The following is a 21581-nucleotide window of genomic DNA, read 5'->3' as shown; positions in this document are numbered from 1 at the left end:
GCAACTTTGGTTCTCTGTGTCTTAATGTGTTGTGCTGTGTGGAAACTCTGATTTAAAATATAAACGCAGTAAATATCATCGTTAGTTTGACAGAAATGTCAACTACTTAAAAGCTTGTGTTGCATTTCGTTCTGTCTCAGCTGGATTTTAACAGCGTAGTTGAATTCATGAATTGTGACAGAGTATTTCCCATGCAATATCTTGACACATCTTGAGAAAGTTTTTTTTCTTCTTCTTATATTCTTCTAAAACACTTTTATTAAAAAAGTATATTTATTCTGCTACAGTAATATTAGGATCCCACAGGGCAGTTTCTTGGGTCATTCTCTGAAAATTCTGTTCATTTTACAAAATACATCATATTTACATTTAGATGAATAAAACAAGAATATATCGATAAAAAAAGAACAACAAAAAAACAACAAAAAAAGGCCTCTACAAACACAACAAGACCAACAACAACAACAACAAACAAAATCTCCCACGTAGCATTGCAAAAGAGTCATCCTCATTCATCATGGCTGTAAAACCTCATTTGGCTCTAGCTTGATGTTTTATATTTGTTGTCGTGTCTGTGCCCGTCCCAGCCTGCTTCACCAGATGAATAAAAGAAGCACTTCAAGTAATCAAACATATTCTGGGGTATCTGTTAACAAAAGCTAACCTCCCCTGGGTCCCTGACAAGAAGACGTTTTCTCAGAGATAAGATCGTGGCATCATTTGCATTGAATCTTAACCACCAGTGACATCTTGAGTTAAGTGTTGGTCGTGGCGAAGTGTGCAGCTTTTTAGTTGGATGCAACTTCATCTTTGCAACAAGAAAAAAAACCAAAAAAACCAACAAAACACAAAAACGCAATTCCACATTTCTGCGTTGGTGCTTGATCTCGCATCTGAAAGGATCAGATGTGTGTCTGCATCGCCGGGCACATGTTAGTCCAACTCGATCTAAATCATTTTAACTTAACCAAGACATTGAACAGTGCTTCACCACCTCCTGAGAAGATCACTATACAGTGGTTGAGTTCGACATAAATATTCCACTTTACATCAAAATCCCCTTCAGACACTACAAACACACCTCTGAAACACGTATGTTGTAAGTGTGACTCTGAAGCAGAGATTTTACTGCACACAAGGAAAATTAAGACTCGCGTGTTAATAGAAGGGAAACATGATCACCGTACCAGTTTACCAGTTCGTTTTTAGAACTGTCTTCAGCTTCTAGGGTTCAGACAGAAGTCCAAAAAGGTAAAGATGGTTTCGAACTGAATCTCTTCACCTCTCACATTAAGAATCTCCAGCCCCCACCCCCGAAGCGGGGGCTCATTCAGAGCATCACTCACCCCTCGCTCAGCTTCCTCCCCTACCATCCTATCCTCAGAGCTAATTCGAAGCATCTTGTGGGGTGACTGAGGATGTGGCTGAGGCAAAAGAAAGAATCATAACAACGGGATCAAAGCGGTCCTGCAAATCTATTCCTTCTGGACATGGAGGCTTTTGCATGAAACAATGAAAGGCAAAGACAAGACAAAGAGGGCCGTGCACGTACAGAAAGGGAAGAAAGGGATAAAAGCAAAGGAGGGAGAGAAAGAAAGGCATGAACTCTGCATCACACACGGACGCTCATCACACGTACGCTTCTTTGATCGATGTTCTGTCTCTCACTTTCTACGCGTCAGTCACATAAACCTCCTTCCTACGGCTGTGACACGCTTTTCTCCGACCGCTCACTTTCATATCCAAACTCGGTTTATAGCTTTTTCTGTTTGATGGAAAGCTGAAACAAGCTTAGATGAACTGGAGGTAGTGCTGCTGCTACGTTACACATCAGAACAGTGAGTTGGTTTTCATGTTTGTGTCATCACTGATATTCGTGTGTGTGTGTGTGTCATCATCCAGCGTCTATACATTTATGCGCCTTTTATGCACATTTTAAACTTGTGCTCATCACATTACATTTTCTGAACACAACCACTCTTATTTTATCAATTCATCAAAATGCAAAACTATTGAACTCCCCCCAAAAAGGAAGACAAATTAAAAAGATGAAATTAATCAAAAAATTTTAAATGAATCAAATGAAATAACTACATATCATTTCTACAAGTGACTCTTTTCCACTAAAAGTTTATGAAAACGTTTCATTAATGACTCAAAGTAATGATAATTTAAGGTTTGAAAAAATTATATTGAAAGGTTTGTCTTCAGCATGCTCAATTCCACATTACATGTAAATGTAAATAAAGTTTGTTTTTCATGTTTTCCTTATTTTCTATGTATTTTTGATCTTTAAATTTTTTATTTATTTACTTTTTTATTTTCCAGGGCCGATCCGATGCAAATGTGCCAAAGTTAACTAATTCGCAAAACATTTGCGACCTATGAAGCTTCAGTGATGAAAGTAAAGACAGGATTTCATAGAAATGGAAATGTTTGTTTCAGTAATGACTAGAAAAACTCCAAAATGAACAGTTTAATTTAAAATCCCAAACACCTTAGTTTGAAGCACAAACTGAGGTGTGAAGCTCTTGTTTTCAATCTATTTTTAAAATATCCTTTTTGCTGTATTTTAGATGGAAAGCTTCATATTCCAGTCATTTTTGCATCGTCTGACTTTGAATCGAATCCTCTTGTCTGTTTGTATGAATCTCAACCCTTGCGGTCAGTATTCTAGCACTCCTCCCTGTTTGATCTCCCTCAGGCTGGAATGGAGCTTTCTGCATTAAAAACCTGGAGCTGGCCAAATCTGCACTCTGCATCTACTGCATATTTACATCATGAGGCATCGATCCTCGTAATTCACATGGTTCTGTCATTTCACACTCCATTTAAAATATGTTACAGCTTTGTAATCTGCAACACATTTTCTCAGACATGAAAGACAAAAGGAAGTAATGAAACAACACGGGGCAAAATCAAACCAGCATCTCCGACCTGGCACTGTCACTCGGGCTGTGCGCTCTGTTTCGAAACACATCGACGAAAATCAAGACTGTGCCTGAAAAACCACAACATGACTGGTAACCCCCCCCCCCCTTCCCCTACCAACCCCCACCAACCCTTCTCATGCTTCCCCTTCCTTGCACCTCCCTTGAGAAACAAAATGTGGATTCTCAGAAGTTTTATTCCACAACAGTATACGTTCCGAGAACAATAGTGCGATATGCGTACTCCAAATCCAACATGTTTGGATCTGGGCCTTTTTGTTCGACTTTGCTGGGATGGCAAAGGTCCAGAGGGATTGGCAGGTTTACAGTGAAGGGGGGGGGGGGTGTAGGCGAAGGCTGTTTGGGGTGTTTGCTGTGTCAACAGCCACCTCCTGAAAGGCTGAAACAAAGAAGTTGCCGTGTGACAGTTCTGTGGAAGTTTCCCAGTCGCTGTTTGGGCCTTTGTGATCACCACAAGAGAACATACCAGCAGACTCAGACCGTAACTCATCCACACAAACAAACTCTGATGTCGATAAATGAGGCCGAACTCCAAACTCCGAGGGGTGAGACTTGGCTTTTTGTGGTGAAGCTTGATGAAGGCAAACAATGCGGTTGTAGGCTGACAAAAGGATGGGACTCGAGCGAGAAGAACGGTTTGTCCAATCCTGATGCTGCTGTGAAACTCTATCAATCCCAAATCTTTTGATAACATTTATTTTACTCTCATTTTTATCAGTCGTGATGCAATGGTGCCGCTGGGTATTTGTATGATCTCCAGGGTCGACAGAAGGGACAAACTTCTCTCAATCTTCTTTAAAGCGTGAAGCTGTAAATTATTTTTATGATAAATGATGTTATTCAAAAAAATAAGTGGCTTTTAGCTTTTATAATAATTCTCTCACAAACAAACTCTGTGTTGGTTTTGTTTATCCCCCCCCCCCCCCAATGCATCCTGCTCAGCCATCTTAAACGATCACAGAGCGATCAGAAGACGTGACCACATCCTTCACGCAAAAGTGCCGCTGCCAAATTCAATAAGCTAGCCTCAGCTTTCCTAAAATTAACTTTCTGCATGTTGAACAATTAAAAAAAAGAAAGAAAAAAGGCCAGTTTATGATTGTCTTGGTCTGGTGGGAAGAACAGTAAAGAAAAAAAAATGGCATCAGGCCATCCACTGGGGGAAAATGATAAACTGTGAGACCCGTGTGTCTGCGGCGAACACTTCATTATAGGTTAGTTAATAATATTACTGAGTGAATGAAATGAGATTTGTTACTTACATGAAGCGCCATTAGGACATAAAATTTTATGCTTGCATCTGTGAGACATACAGTCTTTTTAAAGTTTTCAGTGACTCACTCCTCTAATATCAGTGCCTGGGTGGCTCAGATGAGTCTTTATGCTGATGCTGTGAAAGGCCGTCCCGCTTCTGGTCTAAACTTATCAGTGTATGGTTTAACATGGCTGCTCCAGACCTCACATGCTGCACTTGTAATGACACAGAGGCCTGAGGAGGAGCTCTGCCAAGGCCATCCGTGACAGCTGGCACACCACACGGCTTAAAACAATACACAACGTGTCCCTCCTGACGGACGTCGGTACGCGCTCGAACGGTCGGGCGGGCGGGAGGGAAGGAACGCACGCTTGCCCTGACGTCGCCAGACAGTGAAAAATAAACGGAAAGATGGAAAAAGAAGATACATAATGAATACCAGTGGTCAGGGGGGGAAAAAGGAAAATTGATCGTCTTCTCCATCGTAAAGAATGATGTCTTTAAGTCGGGTGTCAATGTGTTGTAAAGTCTAAAAATCTTGTCAACCTTTTCCCCCTTTCATTCGCCGGCTCCGAGTGTCACTGGAGTGCAAGGACCATGAAAGCACTAGCTGCAGGTCATTAAAATACCTCTGAGAATATGGGATTCTTATCAAATAATATGAACCACATTGCTCCACTTTCCCCCCTTGTAGTCGGGGGGGTGCGGATGAGGGGTTTTGGTTGATATCTCTACCTTTTCAAGTGCACTTTGAAGTCTGGGTATGGAAATAAACGCCTGGGAAAGTGAGAAATGTCATACACAAAAACAAGAGAGCTGACCTCCAGAAGGGTTGTGAGCTGGTAGTGTCTTCAAGTCTCCCTCCTCTTCCTCCTCCTCTTCCTCGGGGAAAAAGTCGACAAAGTGGATGAGTTCCACTTCTGTTGAAAACGAATGCATTCCTGTGAGAAAGCTGGGAGAACATTCTGCATCTCAGTGCGTCGCTCCTGAGTTTTGCTTGAGGCGTAACGAGGCGTACGTCTGATAGCGCCGACTTTAAGAACTATTGGATGCCCTGCAAAAATACCATCATCACCTCCTCATAAATCGAAGAGATGGATGTTTCCATGGAGGATGGATGAGTTTCCATTGTGGCTGTTTTTCCAAGTTTCAAATGTCCAGCTGATTTAAAAGAAAAAAAGAGAACACTGGAACCGCACCTCGGTGTGGTCTCTGCCCGTTTGTGTCTGATTTTTGCCATGGTGCTGTCAGATAAGAAGAATCCCTAACCTTAACCCTTTATATAACGTTCACCCTTCAAAACAGCCCCAGATATCATTATGTGTTTAAAATAATGAGCCACTAACCTTCCATAGTCAGATCCACGTAGTTTGAGTGACGATGTAGTCTCTGTTAATACAATACCATAAGTTAACTTCCAGGAATGCTTTCTGGAAGGAAATGTGACAGACAGCACCAGTAGTTGCCTTTAAACTAGAAAATTGTGATGCTGTGCTGTCGTAATATTTTCAACCAAAGCCTGCTTTTAAACGGTATAATATTACCCGCAAATACAATTTAAATTTGTTGCTCATAGATGAAAATTAGCATTTCATCAAGACTGTTGAGTAATTTCTAAAAAAAAAAATCCCTGTTACATAATATATTCCAGTAGGTGGTTTACAAAAAGTGACTTTTCTGTGCCAAGCATGAGTGACCTGATGCCTGTTTGACTCATGCTCCGTCCTGGATGATGAATTCCTTCGGAGCACAGTTTAATCAGATGTGGAGTAAACAGGTCCCGGCCGCAGCGGTCCGGACGCCGTCGTCTGTCTTTGACATTTCCCCCCTGACGTTCTCAGTTACCCCGCCTTGGAGTTCCTCCTGCGTGGCTCACAGTCCTCTGCTTTGGGCCAAGCCGGATCCCTTGAGGCCCACCTTCAGGAGGAAATTATTTTTCATTGCCCTCTAAAACGCAACTCTTTGCCAGTTCGTCCTCGTCTCCCTGGTGCTAGTCCCGGGGTCATAAGGCCGAGCTTCCTCCGGTACTTGAGGGGGCAGCTGTGAGGTCGGGCCTTGGAGAAAAGCGGGTCACAACCCCAGGGTTGGGTTCCCCTCCACCCTGTAGCTCTTGTGACTTTGTCCCCCCCCACAGAACAAGTTACGGCTATATCTCATCCTAAATGTACTGGCCTGACTTCTCTAAAGCAGTGGGAACATCCAATCAATCTTCAGTGAGTCTCTGCTGGAGTTCTTAAAGCCGGATACTTTTATTATATTTCACGTGGGAGACAGCGGTTTTATTGTCTAACGGGGGCTCCATGTTGTACGCTTAACTTTGTGATTTCAGCGGTTTGCTTTTTGGGACTGGGAAACCTTACATAAACTATGTCACTTCGAATCATGTGAAATGACTGAACATTTAGTTGTAGTGGTTTCTCTTATGAGCCACACACGTCATTTCAAAACGCGTGTTTTGATCATTTTCGCTGCGGATGACTTACATCCTTTTTGACGATAATCCAATAATTTGGAGGTTTTATGTATCCACTTACTTTCACTCTGTGACAGGTCATGACAGTCGCTTCAGGAATGCGGTGACTCATCAAACTGGCTGGATGGCTCCAGTGTTTCAGGTGACTCAGCAGGAAATCCACTATAGCTGTGATGTGATCACAGCGGCTTTGTCATGTTTCACAATTCTTTGCCGACCCATTTGATAAGAAGCCAGTTGGAGGCTGCTGCTTAGCCTAGCCTAGCACAAGAACTGAAAATGGAGATGGCTTAGCCTGGTTCTGTGCATTCCATTGGTCTGTGGTTCGGTCCTGATGTTTGTGTGTCCATCGTTGGCGCTTTTGGTTTTGGAAAGAGGTCAGCATGGACTCTCTGACAGGTCTGCAGCTAGTGCTTCATGTTTTCATACTTTCTGTCTTCTCAGGACCCGTTTCCATGCCCCATTCTTCAGTCTCTCCTCTCCCAAGGAGAGGAATTTGAAGACATGATGTTAACTAAGGGCATGAAGATAGTTATGGATCTCTTTCCAAGCCAAGACAGAAGCTCATGTATATCTGGCAGAGTGCAAGAAGCCTTGGATTAATTTATGACTCTTCCTCAACTCTCGCTTTTTGTCTCTGTCTTTCCTTCATTTCTCCCATCCCGCGTTTTCTCGTCCAACAATGGCAGGTGAAACACAATGAGTCATTGATACTAACGTTCCTTTCATGGATGCAGCTCCTGGGAATCTAATTTCCTGTTTCTGCTCCTGTCAACTGATTAGTGTTTATGTTTAGCAATCTGTTTCATATAACATTTTTGTTTTCCAGTCTTTATTCCTCCTCTCGTCCACCACACCCCTTTCTCTTTGTCCTTGTTTCAGTTTTGCTTGTCTGTATGAAATGTTCCAAGATTAGGTCTACTCAAGGATAAGGGGTTTTAGTCCTTGGCAGAAGTTGAACCAGTTTGAAGATGGCAACACCTACATCATGAGCCATTCAATCCATTCCACATGTCCGTAAGTGGTGTGCGTGTGTACGTGTGTGTGTGTGTGTGTGTGTGTGTGTGTGCATGTGCGTGCGCATGTTTGAGGTGGGGTTGTTTCAAATGGAAAAAGCACATTATTCCTGAATGAAGTCAACTTCTTCTTACATTCCTCACACTTGAGATTATGAGTTTCAGTAGATGAGCTGTTGTTAATTTGGTGTCAGGTCAGTCCCTTCTATCCCCAGCTGACATAAGAACAGTTTTGTGAATGAATTTAATGAAGTAGAAAACAGTTCACGACGTCCTCGTTTGTCTCTATTTTCTCGCAGCGTCCAACTTGGAGTCATGTGCCACGAGAGGTTGGTGGAGGTTTCTGTGGACAGCAGGCTGACTATGATAGAATTTGTTGAAGCTTTGAGCAAAACCTTACTGACCTCTATATAATCTTCATCATTAGAAGTGTCATACCTGTAGCATACCTGGCTACTTCACTTTGGAAATAAAGGATGAGGGCTCTTGGATGGTGTACCTTACCTTTAAAAAAAAAAAAGAGCGAGGCTAAAGCCTCATTCCAAACTTTTCATATAGTAAAGCTTCGTCACATCCTCATCAGTCAGTCAGTCTCAGACGTCATCGTGGACATCTGGATGAGATACGCCAGGCTTTGATACACCTTGTAGAAACTAACATCCATGTTGGTATAAGAAGAAAAGAACACATGCACATGTAAAAGAAAACATGCATCACCAATTCTGTCCTAGACCTGTCAAGTTTGTCCTTTAGCTGAACATGTTGCTTCATGTTAAACATGTGTAAGGAAAGCAGTGGCGAGCGGCCAGATGTGCCAAATATCTTCTACATGTGGGAGAGAAAAGGGTGCAAAAAACATGAGTGACCGGCTAGGATGAGAAATTGTTTACGAAGCACGACTGAAAGCATTGGTTCAACATTTTGGGAGCACATTTTTCAAGAACAGCCAAATGGTGATTAACTTAGCTTAGCATTAAAACTTTAAACAGTTCAGGGGAAAAAACTGGCGTCTTCCAAGGTATTGATTTTCTTTTGTGAAAATAAATAAGGAATAAGACACTGCATGCCAAGATCAGGTGGCGCTAGCAGGCCCAGTGACACGTCCTTATTATTGGGGTGCCGTAGGTGTGAGGTGGCGCCACAGGGGAGGAATGGTATACCAGCAAAGAATGTCCTTCTCACTCCTCAAAAGTAGATCGGAATATTTGCAGTGTTGCTGCTCTTTTAGATGTGATTTAAAATCACTCAGGCTTCGTTGTTAATGCTTATTGTCTGCTTGTATTATTGGGTGGAGGTAGTGGGGCACTGGAAGGAGGTCCTCCTCCTCTCATTCCTTCTCCCCCCTTGCAACTGTCAACTAGCAAATCAGCCTCTCATGGAAACCAGACGTTTAATTGTTCTCAGATGCCAAAGCTTTTGGTGTGAGCTGCAATGTGTGACTCTGTTCTGTTCTAAGGGCGGATTAATTCACTGCCATTGATTAAATATGCTAGCGTGCCTCGCAGGCTTGAGGTCTGAATGATTGGGAAAGTAGATCGAGCTGAGGCCCAATCGTTTTTGCAAAGACGGGAATGAATTATTGAAAATGTGTTTTTTTTTTCTCCAAGCAATAAACAGATGAGTGTTTGAGTGTTTGATAAAAGCTGTCAATCTCACACCAGTACGCTTAATGGATTTTAAGTGCCCGCATTTTATTATCAGGCAAATTTCCCTCATCTGCTGTAGGATAGAAGAAAAAACTTGGGAAATGACTAAAACAGATGATGACTTAATATTTTATGCTTTGTGGTGCTGAAAAGCTGCAGGACAAATTAAGAACAGATTAGGGATTTAATTCCAAAATGTAAAACTAGGAGGCACTCATTAGATTACAAACCTCCACCAAGGCCCAGCGGTCCCATTCAATTAACTGAAAACCTAATGAAATCCAACAAAGGAATTTCAAGTAAATGGAAAATAAAATGATGAATCCTTTTAACTACATGCTCAAATCTTCCAAGTTGCATGTCTTTAAATGTAAGTATGACTTTAAAAAAAGGGGCTTATCTCACAAAATTGAAGGCAGATCTATGTCTTTATCTGGACCCCCTTTAACGTTTGCTGAATTCTTCCATCCTTCTGCTCAGTTTTATGGCAAGTTGTCAAGTAGTTCATGTCTAAAATAATAACAAAAAAAGCTGTCAAAGGGTTTATCTTACAATTGTCAAAATGTGTTTTTGTAAAAGGTTCCAAAATCTGCCAATTTATCTGGATTCAGTCCGAAGTATAATGACTTGTTCCTTGATACATTACCAGCGCTCATACCATGGTCCATCAAAATCTGTCAATCTGTCGAAATCTGTGTAACTGGTTGAAATAATGAATGAATACAATATGGTGTGGAGTAAAACTCAACCTTGAAACACAGCTGTCACTACTTTGCTTCTTGTTTCTGATCGCATGCACATTAGTTTAGAGACACTAGCAAATGAACAGTTGGTTTGTAGTTAAATTCCATTAATTCCACAGATCAGTGAGTGTTTTTCCACTCACTATTAGATTTAGTCAGATAGATGCTCTAGCAGCTCACCTGATCCTAGATCATGCCGAGCTCAAAGGAGTAGGATCCGATGAGAGTCGGTTATGAGCATAATATCTCATCTCCTGCTATGATATGAAATTCTATCATCTGCCCCATGTCTCCTCAGCATTTGGTGGAAGATTCAAAGAAGTCGGTCAATCATTTCTTGATGGTTCCCTGGTCGGTTTCTAGTTCTGTCTTGAAAATTGACCACTGTGATCTCGCTGCCGTGGACGTCTAACGTTACCAAATCCCTCTGCGTTGCCAGGTTTATTCTTTTTCATCTTATCGCTGCAGTTGTGATTCCTTTGCCAGTAGATCAATCTGGCCAACAACTTGGTGAAAAATAATGGATCCATCATTACTCTTTCAGATGGGAAAAAGCTTTCTACAGTAATGGTCTAATCCTCCTCCAGGATCTTCCCACTCTCTTTCCTTTTTCTACTTGCTTATCAGGAACAGGACTTTCCTTCTGGTTGAAATGTTTTTGTCATATCCCAGCTGAGTCATGCATAACATGTCTCCTTTAATACATAAGATGTCTTTCCGGAGCTCTTTCAATGACATATTGATGGATGTTGTTGAAAGGGTGGGATCACAAGAGTCTCTTTCATGTGCAAATATACAATCTCAAGGGTAATGGTGTTTTATGTATATATAGACGTAGATATATATATATATATATATATATATATATATATATATATATATATATATATAGAGAGAGAGAGAGAGAGAGAGAGAGAAAATGTTCATGATAAAAGTATTTCTTATTGTTATTGTTCTTTTGGCTTCAGCTCTTCACAAGAAGTTTTCCATAAACCTTATATTTCATTAACTGCGATCTTTGTTATTGTTAAAGTCATTGATTTTTTAAATTATATTTCAATTTTGTGTTCAGTGAGATTGCTACTGACAGTTAAGGTGCTGGTCATTTTGTCCTGTCATTATGGGATGGATCCTTCCCATCAAGACGTGAGGCTTCTCTCACCAGAGGAACGGCATTCATCTGAACAGACGAGTCTGGATAATTGGATTATCAGATAATCGCCATTTATCTGTAGAGTGAAATTAGAGATGCACCCTGTTTTGCATTCTCTATTTTGTCCCACTCATCACTGACCATCCAACAGATGTACCCCCCACCCCCACACTGTGTCCAGTGTGTTCGAAGTGTGGCTCCCCTATCCTATCCACTCCTTAGGGTGACAGCATGTCTTTTGAGCTGCAAATCCAATGCGGAGCAGAGTCCACTCCGAGACTCAACAGAGAAGAATGAACAGAAAACCAACAACCAGACCAGAACAAAGAGGCACGGAGACAACCGGTACGCAACAAAGCAGGCAGCTGGTCTTTAGGGGCGGTGTGTCCACCGGCATGTCTTTGCAGTGACCTAAGACGCCCTCATGTCTGTTAAGACCATCTCCTGAGAATCAAGCCCGTGTGTGTGTGTAAGTGTGTGTGTGTGTGTGTGTGTGGACTCGGTAGTGTTTCGTTTCATTCTGAGGTGCAGGAGGAGCATGTTCACATCTGGTTTCTGCAGGGGTGACCCCATAAACGATGCAGGCTACACAACAAAATCACCACGGCTGGAAATCGTCCATATGTCTGTCCATCACCGTAAGTTACTTATTGGAAAAGTGAGACACTCAAAGGGATAAGATAATGCCGATTTTGGCAACTTCTGCTTGATACTAATACATAGATTAAAACCCCACAAACCGTTGTGGAGTTTAGTTTTTGTTTAATTTTAGTTTGTTTTTTTCTTCATCCACTCAAAAACTGAAGTAGGATCTCAGTCATGAAGTTTACTCACTATGTCATCAACCTGTGTTAGCGCTGCTCAGTGTCTTCGGTGGATGTTGAGAAACCTCCTGTAGGCTCAGAAACTAGCCTGAAAGGTTAAAAAAATCTATAACAGAAGGTCTGTGGAATGGGAATGTAGTTTGAAATACGTGTGGGAATTTCTCAAGCATACATTGTCTACTTTAAGGGTTCCAGATTATACTCTTTAATCAATTTCAGACAGCTGTCAGACGTCCAACTCCAGTTTATTTGAAATGTACGGCCCCAAACTGATCCGTGGGCATGAATTTCAGCTGCCTAAAAGTAGCTTGAATGAGTCCTACTGAGAACAGGTTGTTTCTGTGACTCCACCTTTAAATGCTAATGAGCTCTGCCTGTTTACACGCCCCTTCCACAGACAGGAAGTGGCTAACAGTAGCATGGGCTACAAAACAAACCTGACTCTGATTAGTGTCTGAGCAACTTTCACCATTTCACAAGTTTAATACAGGACCCGTTTGTTGTATACGTAGAGAGCAGAAAATCCATGTTTTTCAAAATGTGGGGCCTATGTTGCATGATGGAACATATAGGTTCCAGGGTTCTGTGGAAATGATAGATACCAGAGACTTTTTATTCATCTGCTTGAGAAATCCATCCTTTTTTTTTTTTTTTTTTGTGCATCTACTTTTCTGCTTTGCAGGCAACAGGTCCTCTGGAGGCTGTCTCAGCTGGTTAGGTGTAAAAAGAGGGATACACCCTAGATATGACTAATTCACCTGAGGTGAATGTTTTTGGAGGTGGGAGGAACCTGGAGAGAACCCACACAGACACGTGGAGAGAATGCAAACTCCACACAGAAAGGACTCAAACCCATAACCCTCTTGCTGTTAGGTGGTAGAACTACCTACTGCTACACCATGCTGCCTGCTTTGGAAATGTGTTTCTGCAAAGACTCCAAGGACAAGCCTAAACTGCTGGGATGCTGCTTTAATGTGAGTTTCCTACCATTGAGTTCCATCGTCCTTGAGTTCTGGCATCAAAACATGTTATTATTTCATGTGAAGAAAAAGTCGCATTCTCTGGACAGCAAATTCCATCTTTTGCGGCCAGGTGATTTTAGTGGGAACCGACTTTGACATCTGGTTCTCTGCAGGTGTCACCAGCGAGTCCTTCAGATCGGTTCTGTCCCACAGGCTCTCGCACATTCCAAAGAGACACACAGCAAATGTCTCAGAATGAATGCACAGATTGGGATTAATGAAAAGAATGGTGCTGTAAGGGGGGAGGTTATGATGAACTGTACACACCTGCACCCATATAATGTCATTTTATCTAAATACCACCTGTTGACAAGCGCTGTATATTCCAAAACTGTTGTGTTTTTATCAAACCTGCGGCTCACATCCAGCTTCAGGCTCTGGCCGGTCCAGGAGGAGGGGTGGTGGCCCCGCAGGGTGTTAGCTTAAGGCCCAGTTTACGACTGTGATTCTTTTACCAGACCAGACCTGGACCTGAAAGGCAGACAGGAATGGGCCACAGTGAGTAAGCTGTTACTTAACTTTACAAATGGGATTCATTCCTTTAGCAGGTTTTATTGTGGGTACCTGATTTTTGTCTTGGTGGCCCACATTAAATGAATGACAACAGGATCCATGATGTGTTGTTTGCAACAAAGATGCAATAACAGTTTAGAGGAAATGAATGTTACCCCAAATCCACAAATACTTGACATTCGAGAGGTTTGCCTGCAATCAGTCGAGGTATTTCCTGTATTATGTTCATTCACTCGGCTGCTGTGCCCTTTGAAGTTGGGCACATATTTTTCTTTGCTTTATTAATGTTGATTGGAGCTTACCTTTAAAGGTAAAGGCCCGAGGCTATCTCAGTCCTAATCTGTGGTCAAGGGTAACTTCTGCTCTGAGCTATCGCTTCAGTGCGCCGTGACCCTCTAATGGCTCAGTCCCAGTGGATCAAAGAGCAGTTTGTGGATGAAGATTACACTTGGCCGCGATGCCATTTGCTCCTAGCAGCCAAGACAGATCCCAAAGGTTCTTAGGACCACAAAGTAATCAGTCCTGTGCCCAAACAAAAAAGATTTGCGTCACTGAGCAGAACCCTGAAATGCTTATCGCTGCATTTGCTTTTGCATTGATGGCAAGTGGACCATCTGCTGGTGACAACCTTCAACATGTGTGTGTGTGTGTGTGTGTGTGTGTGTCTGTGGGAAGCTTCACAACCATTTTATTAAATACTAACTACAACTACAAATGATTTTAGAGCAGAACTATTGCTGCCATCTATTTTTATTTTTTCTTATTTTTAATCCCAGGAAAGTCTAAAGAGGGTTTCAACAACTTCAGATGCTTATACGTGGCAGAAGAGAACTCTGTAATGTACAGAAATAAATTACCGATCAATGTTATTTCCAGTCAGGTATTGTCTTCCACTATTTGGACAAGAATAAATAATTAAAATGTGTCTGAGAGACACAGGACGCAGCATCGATGCACTTTTGGCACCGACTCTGAAATCACAGCTGAGCAACAAAGAGGAAGAGTTCGCAGGAAATGACACACGGGCTGTGTGATCTAACATTGTCACCCATGACCCCCAGAAATATGTCTCCGATTAAAAATCGCAATATCATACAGGACATGAAAGAGCCGGTGTGGACAATTCTGATGTGCGCTTGATTCCCTCCTTTCTTCCACTTCCCTGTTCTCCCCACTGTAACGTCCAGGTGGGGAACAGCTTCAAACGAGCGGCCCTAATCGTGAGCAGGTGTCCGCGCGTAAAGAGTCCAAGGCGCGCCTGGTTCTTCCACGACGTCCGGTCCGCCGGGATGGAAGTCCTGGAGTGTGTTCCCCCTACAGCGTGTCTGTAAGGGGGAGCACATTCAGGCCTCAGCGCAGCCTGCAAGTCAATGAATCAGGCTGTAACAGCCAGGCTATCACATACCTAAATAAATGAAGTGTGTTAATATTAATTATAAAGAAATTAACCTATTGGAATAAGAAACGCTTCAAACATATTTTAAAAAAAATCGCTGCTCCATAATTAAATCAGTCCTTTTATTCCTCGACTTCTTCCATTTTTATTTCACATCTTGTTGAAGGCGACCGTTCTTCTCAAGCCCTCTTGAATTGTCGTCCAGACAAAAACGTCGGATCTGAAGGTGACAGGCGCGTCTCTTCAGGCCGTCAGCTGGGGGAGAGATGCGGCTGGCAGCCCGGCAGAAGGTCCTGACACCTCCGGCCCCTCCGGAGCGCGTCGGCTCCTCCTCGATAACGATGATTACTGCTGAGCATCTGATCGTCAAGTTATATTAATTGATTCATTTTTTTTTTCGGATATAAACGAGTTAAATTACAGATTACATAATCGTTTTCTCATTTAATGGTCTTGAGTCCTGCGCGTAATTAAATTTCTTCTTACAGAAGCAGATCGATGCTGATCGAATCCGGAGAGCTCCAGCGGAGATCTTGAATTTGAGATGTCTAAAAAGGGAACTTAAAGAATAAAAATTCTGTGACACACTAGATAAATATTTCTCCTTCGTGCTTAATTCACAGCGCAAACGCTTTTATTGACTCTTGGCAGCGTTGGAACGAGATGCTGGGCTGGATAACAATGCATCCATTAATCAGGATGTTGTCCTTTCAAATGTATCAGTCCCGGGGGTTAATTGAACTGTGGGATGGAAAATGGCTGGAGCAACACTGGTGCTGTAGGTTCATTAACTGCGGTAACTCAATCCTTTGGAAAATAGCAGCAACTTTGATGTGTTTCCTGAAACAAATACTGAGGTCCCTGCAGGGAAATCAAACTCATTGAAAAAGAATGTCCAAAGGCCCGTGGCCTTTCTATTGCTTTCTCAGCATCAACAAATAACGTGTGTTTATGTGTGTGTGTGTGCGTGTGTGTGTTTTAAAATTAATTCATACTGTATGTCCCCCTGGATTAAAACATCTCCCACGCGTCTTTTTGTCATTAAATAAATCTGAGACTTCAGTAAATGAGTTTTATGACAGGACCTCATGTCAGGAGAGGTGCTTTTATTGTGGATCCACGTGTCAGTCTGGTGTGTCGTGATCGAAAAATCAATTTGTGATTTTTATTTCCCCCCACCCACCCATGATTTATTCGCGCCTCCTGCCTTCCTGTCAGCCGTTTGGATAAATCTGGTTTAATCAGTCGCGACAAGGAAAAGGCCTCACCTCGCCTGTGTTTACCGCACTGAACAGTTTGCCTGAGGATTATCATCCTGAAGGACTTGGACAAATTAAAAGCACATGCTGGCAAACACACGTCCTCGAGACGCACTCGACAAGAAAACGCGCACACTGGGATTAACCTCAGAGTAATTACAGCCCCGCATCCTCTGACTGTCTCAACGCTCTGTCAGCAATATATTTGGTGACATGGAAACGTATTAATGTGATCAACAATATATCCGACGATTTATTGTGAAATATTTATGTCGCGCTGATCCTTTATTTGACTTTGGTGCGTAAAAAAAGAAAAGAAAAGAGAAAAGAGGCTTAAACCAACATTAAAACATTCAACGCGCTCCTTTCTCATTGAGATCTCGTTACATTCTGCGTCAACAAAGAGCGCTCATGTGTTTTTGACAGTAGTGTTTGTCAGCTGAGCGTTAATAGAGGAAACAATCCCATTCAGAGGCCACCGGGCTGGCACGGCCTGCTGCGTCATAAAGCTCCGCGCAAAGCCCTCCAACGACCGCTGACGACTGAGTGTTTTTGTCAATATTAGCGGGACTACTTGGGAGGAAGTTTATAATTGGACACGTGTTTCCCCCCGCGTTTTGTTGTTTGGAGATCAACTGATTCCTTTGTAATTCGTTTATAAAGCGATGAACGATCCACAAGGAGGGTAAAGTGTTCTTAAGAGCTCCCTTTCAATTTTTTTTTTTTCCAATTGGCCAGAGCAACCCGCCGGGAATCACAGGAGCCATGGAAGTATTTAACCCAGGAGAGGTACCCACGGAGCTGACGCACACCGGAGGTTCAGACGCACGCAGGTAGACGCAACAGTTTCCTCACACCAACCGGTCTTTTGACGCAGACCTTCGTTTTGTTTTGTTTTTTTTCCAAAACATGGAAGACATTATATTTGATTTCGAACAGGATGGCTGCACAGATTTTGTATTTGGGGGACAGATGGATCAGAGTTTCCAGCTCCAGACGCAGGTGGACACCTTCCTGTTCGACTACACCGCAGCCACCGGCCAGCTGTCGCCCTGGTCCTCCTTCGGATGTCAGTCCGTGTTCCCGGACGCGCAGCTGACCTTCACCGACCTCGACCTGCAGTCTCCCGCGGTGGGCGTCTGCGCCGAGGGGGAGACGTCTTCCGTGGACGATCCGCTGGAGGTGACCTCACGCAGGGCGCGGCGCCTGGTGACCCATCACCCCTACAAGGTGCAGCGACACGCCGCCAACATCCGGGAGAGGAAGAGGATGCTGAGCATCAATTCCGCCTTTGAAGAGCTGCGCTGCCACGTCCCGACGTTCCCTTACGAGAAGCGGCTGTCGAAGATCGACACCCTCCGGCTGGCCATAGCCTACATCGCTCTGCTGAGAGAGATCCTCATGTCGGGATGCGACCCCAAATCCTACGTGGATGAGTGCATGAAGAACGGCTACAAGAATCAAACCAACGCAATCTGGAACACAAGCGGTGAGCAGGAATGTAGTTTGAAATATGTGCAAATGTTAAAATAAAAAATGATCTTTGAAACACCCAGAAGACAGACAGAAATATCCCCGAGGCTCCAGTTAAGCTTCTATTAATTCATAAACTGTATGTCGAGTAAAAATAATTCATTTTCTCTTAAGACTTCAGTTTTGTTTTTTGTTTTTTTCCCCAAAATCTGGTTTGTCACAGTAATCCCACCACATGGAAACAAAAGAAAACGTCCTTCTGGCAGCTTGCTGTGTGTTTGCTGCCCACTTCCACCCCCAGGTGGGTTTCCCGTGGGCATTAAATGAGCCTCATTTGACTGAAAGTACCTGTATTCTTACTGCCCTTAACTAATTCTGTGGGAATCTGCTCCGAGGCCTCTTCATGGGGCTTTTCAGCAACGACCCACCCCCCACCCCCACCCCCATTGTGGAGCGTCAGACTTAGGGCTTGTTAAACAATCATTAAAATGTATCAAAACTTATGCCTTTATCCTGCTTTTTTGTCTCCTGCCCCCCCCTCACCCCTATGTCCCCTCCCTCCCCAGATCTGACAGCTCGCCTCTCTTGGATAAAGTGGGATTAAGTGATGAAGACGGGGCGCCCTGAGTGCGGAGGCCGCCGTGAGGAGGAGGAGGTTCAGGTTTGTTTCCCTCTCTTCTCTGCTCACGTCAAAGACAGGCGTCCGGAACCCCGACGATCGACATCTGCAGACTTCTCAGCGGGTCACGCACCCCAGGCTTTCTCACCCCCATCCACTCCTCCAGTCCTCAGTGGCTTTTAATATTGTAATTTATTGCTGATTGGTAATTGAGAGCTGTTGTTTCTGGGGCTGGGGAGGGACAGGGGTTGTCCAAATAGATGGCACTTATGACAGAGACAGAGGGGCACGCTGGCATGAGGCTGAATGGCGGCCCTCAGGGGTCATACTTCTGCATGCAGGCGCTGAAGTGTTTTGTGGACTGACGCTCATTAGTCTGTGAGCCGGTGTGTTAAAAAGCCTTGGTCATGTAAATGAGACAATGGGTGTGAGACGCAGAGCAGCGCAATGCGTTTCAGGCGAGTCAGGTGCAGTTTATTTATTTTTATTTATTTGTAATTATTGCTTATTTATTACATGTTTATCCCATTTCTTTGGATACGGCTTGGTAGAAACTGTGATTATGAATTACTTGTGACTGTTTTCTGTCTTCGTTGCGACAGTGAAGATAAATGTCTTGGTTAACAATCTTCACTTGTCGTCTCTCTTCTGAAGCTTTCATCACTGATTTCTACTCGTTTTGTGAGGTTTGATTTTACATCAACCAGAAATGATTGTTCTACCAGACAAGGAAACCTGTTCCTGAGAAGCCTGGAGGAAACATTTGAGATCTTATTTACTGTACTTTAATGCAAATTTCTTTATTTTCACCGAGGCTGTAGACGGTAAATATTACGGACACAATTCATTTAGGACTGGTATAAAGAAATATCTCTGAGGTGAAGCATTTCATGGTTTGGATTTTGGAAGTCTTGCATGTGACCCCCCCCCCCTGTGGTGCTCTGGTGCTCAGGGACCCCCGGGTCCCCCTGGTGGTATCGTTTTGTGGTGGAATCGACATCATGATGAGATGAGCTTTCAAAAGGATTTTGCACAAGAAATCAATTGTTATGTTAAACACAAATTAAAACATGAAACAGAAACAGAATAAAATAACTAAACTTATCTTTAGGATTTAAAAAAAATAAAAATAAAAATTTCCTACTTTTCTCTCAAACACTTTTTAAAATTGTCATCTCTCAGTGTGTTGATGAGGACTTTGAGCTGTGGTTGAAAGCTCCAGAAGCAGCCGGTAAGTATGAGAGATTGACTAAAGGTTTTCAAATTGAAATTTAAAGCCGTTTACGCATTTATACACATTTAAGAAACCAAAAATGGATACGAGTGAGGAATTCAGCACCTCCTTGACGTTTATGTTTCCGAGCATCTCACGATCTTGACCCATCAAAAACCAGCTCTGAATACCATTCAGATGATTCAACCGGAGGGGGGGGGGCAGTTGAGTCCAGAATGAGAAACATTCTTCCAGTCTGTGGACTGCATCAGGCGTCCTTTTGTGTTGAGGTGGTTTATTGATTTAACATCCGACAGTCATGCACCGACAAACACAGTGAGGCTGCTCCGCCATCGGCCAGCAGGTGTGTTTATCGTGTTAGTTTAACTCCAGCGTCTCGGCCTTGTACTTGTAAATATAATTAGTGCATCACATCCTGTTGGAACAATGTAGAGTTCTGGATGCAGGAGATTGGAAACAGCCTTCAAAAAAGTCCAGTGTAGCGTTTTTGTCAGAAAATCGATTCACATAACTTTAGAGGTGAATAAAAGGTTGCATGGAAATGTAGAAAGAATTCATCTTGATTCAGAAATTCTTTCGATTGGACGTTTTCTTCAAGGCCTCAGTTTTAATATTCGAGATTTTAAAAAAAAAATTAAAAAAAAAGAATGATAAAAACAAAAGTTGTTCAATGAGAATTAAGTAGAGATGGGAATAAAAAGGTAGGGAAATAATAAAAATATGAGTCTACAAAAAGTCAAAGTTTGCAGTAACGTGTGAGCAAGACTAGATAAACAGTACACTCACACCTGTCCAATAGCAGCACAGCTTCGCTGTCAGCCTGTCGTCTGGCTGATGTCTTATTATTAAAAACGGTTCGCCATTCCTGCAGCTTTTTTGTTTTGCTCTCTAGCTCACATCACCACCCAGTCTGCAAAGTCAGAGTCATCAGGTTCATCAGCCGCCACCACTAGCGTCTGACTCTGATGGGGATATATATATCTTGCTCCTCAGGACGGATGACCTTTGAACCCGAACTCTCTGGATTGTGTCAGAGTCTCTCTGACTTTAGATTATCACACATCAGCTGGTGTCATAAACAATTCCATTTACATTAAATCCCGTTGGAAATCGCTGCAGTATCACAAAGCCGGTTCCATCGAAGCCTCGCCCCCTTCACTCGTTGCTATGGTGACATGGCATGTTGGCTCTTTAATAGGTGTGAAACTGTGGTTAAATAGCTCATCTGTTTCTGTCGTTACATCTCTTCTTCACAAACACACCATTATCCCAGATCAGAGTGTGTGAGGAGAAATGTTGTGTCATGTCCCAGGGGCCTGCGCTCAAGGGCCCTGAACGGGGTGTGTGTGTGTGCGTGTGTGTGTGTGGGGGTGCTCCTCAATTGAGTTCTGGACCTCTCAATTGTTTCCTCATTGGATTAGAGGAGCAGTCCTCAGCAAACAGTGTGTGGAAAGAAATAAACAGCATTGGCTTTTCAGGCACTGAGGTGTTAATAGTGTGAATTAAAAGTAATATAGTGAAAATAAACGTACACTAAATGATATACAACATTATTCTTTAATAATAATAATATAAAAATGTGTATTGTCATTCAAGCGTTTCAAAGCAATAAGAATAAACTCCAATTGTCATCCTTCCATCATTTTTGTGTCTTTAATTTAAGTAAAAAAGGTTTTTCCTTCCAGTTACGAGACAAGATGACCGTCATTAACTCAAGAGATGTCATCTTTAGAGAGGTTGACATGTAAAGTCCATGTTCTATGGTCTTGGGTCGGTTCTCTGGGGATCACATGTTAATATCGCACGATTATCGTTTAGAAACCAGATTGAACCAAGTGGAAAGAAGAACATCCCATCAGATTTTTATAACATATATTTCCTTCCTTTTTTCGTCTTGGATGCATTCCAGTCTTCATCCGAGCTGAGGACGGCGTTGGTGACACAGGTGACACGGAGGGAGTGACAGTAGACTGTAAACGCTCCCCTCTGTGTTGACATCCGCTG

At 42.8% G+C, this 21581-nt stretch overlaps 1 protein-coding gene across 4 annotated transcripts; it reads left to right on the top strand.

The window, feature by feature from the left end:
• Positions 1-1586: 1586 nt before the first annotated feature.
• LOC137605345 (helix-loop-helix protein 13) lies at positions 1587-19466 on the top strand. 4 transcript variants are annotated; one of them, XM_068329948.1, is made up of 4 exons: positions 1587-1838; positions 16990-17084; positions 17224-17740; positions 18291-19466. In XM_068329948.1, exons 3-4 carry the CDS (start codon positions 17224-17226, stop codon positions 18326-18328), a joined length of 555 nt encoding a protein of 184 aa, XP_068186049.1. In that variant the 5' UTR covers positions 1587-1838; positions 16990-17084; the 3' UTR covers positions 18329-19466. The 4 variants fall into 4 exon arrangements, with proteins under 4 accessions (XP_068186049.1, XP_068186048.1, XP_068186046.1 ...); XM_068329947.1 differs by having other exon boundaries at positions 17191-17740; XM_068329945.1 differs by having other exon boundaries at positions 16990-17740.
• Positions 19467-21581: the final 2115 nt, after the last annotated feature.

The sequence above is a fragment of the Antennarius striatus genome, chromosome 12, assembly GCF_040054535.1.
Source record: "Antennarius striatus isolate MH-2024 chromosome 12, ASM4005453v1, whole genome shotgun sequence".
Lineage (NCBI taxonomy): Eukaryota > Metazoa > Chordata > Actinopteri > Lophiiformes > Antennariidae > Antennarius > Antennarius striatus.
This window is presented reverse-complemented; position numbering and strand designations above follow the sequence as displayed.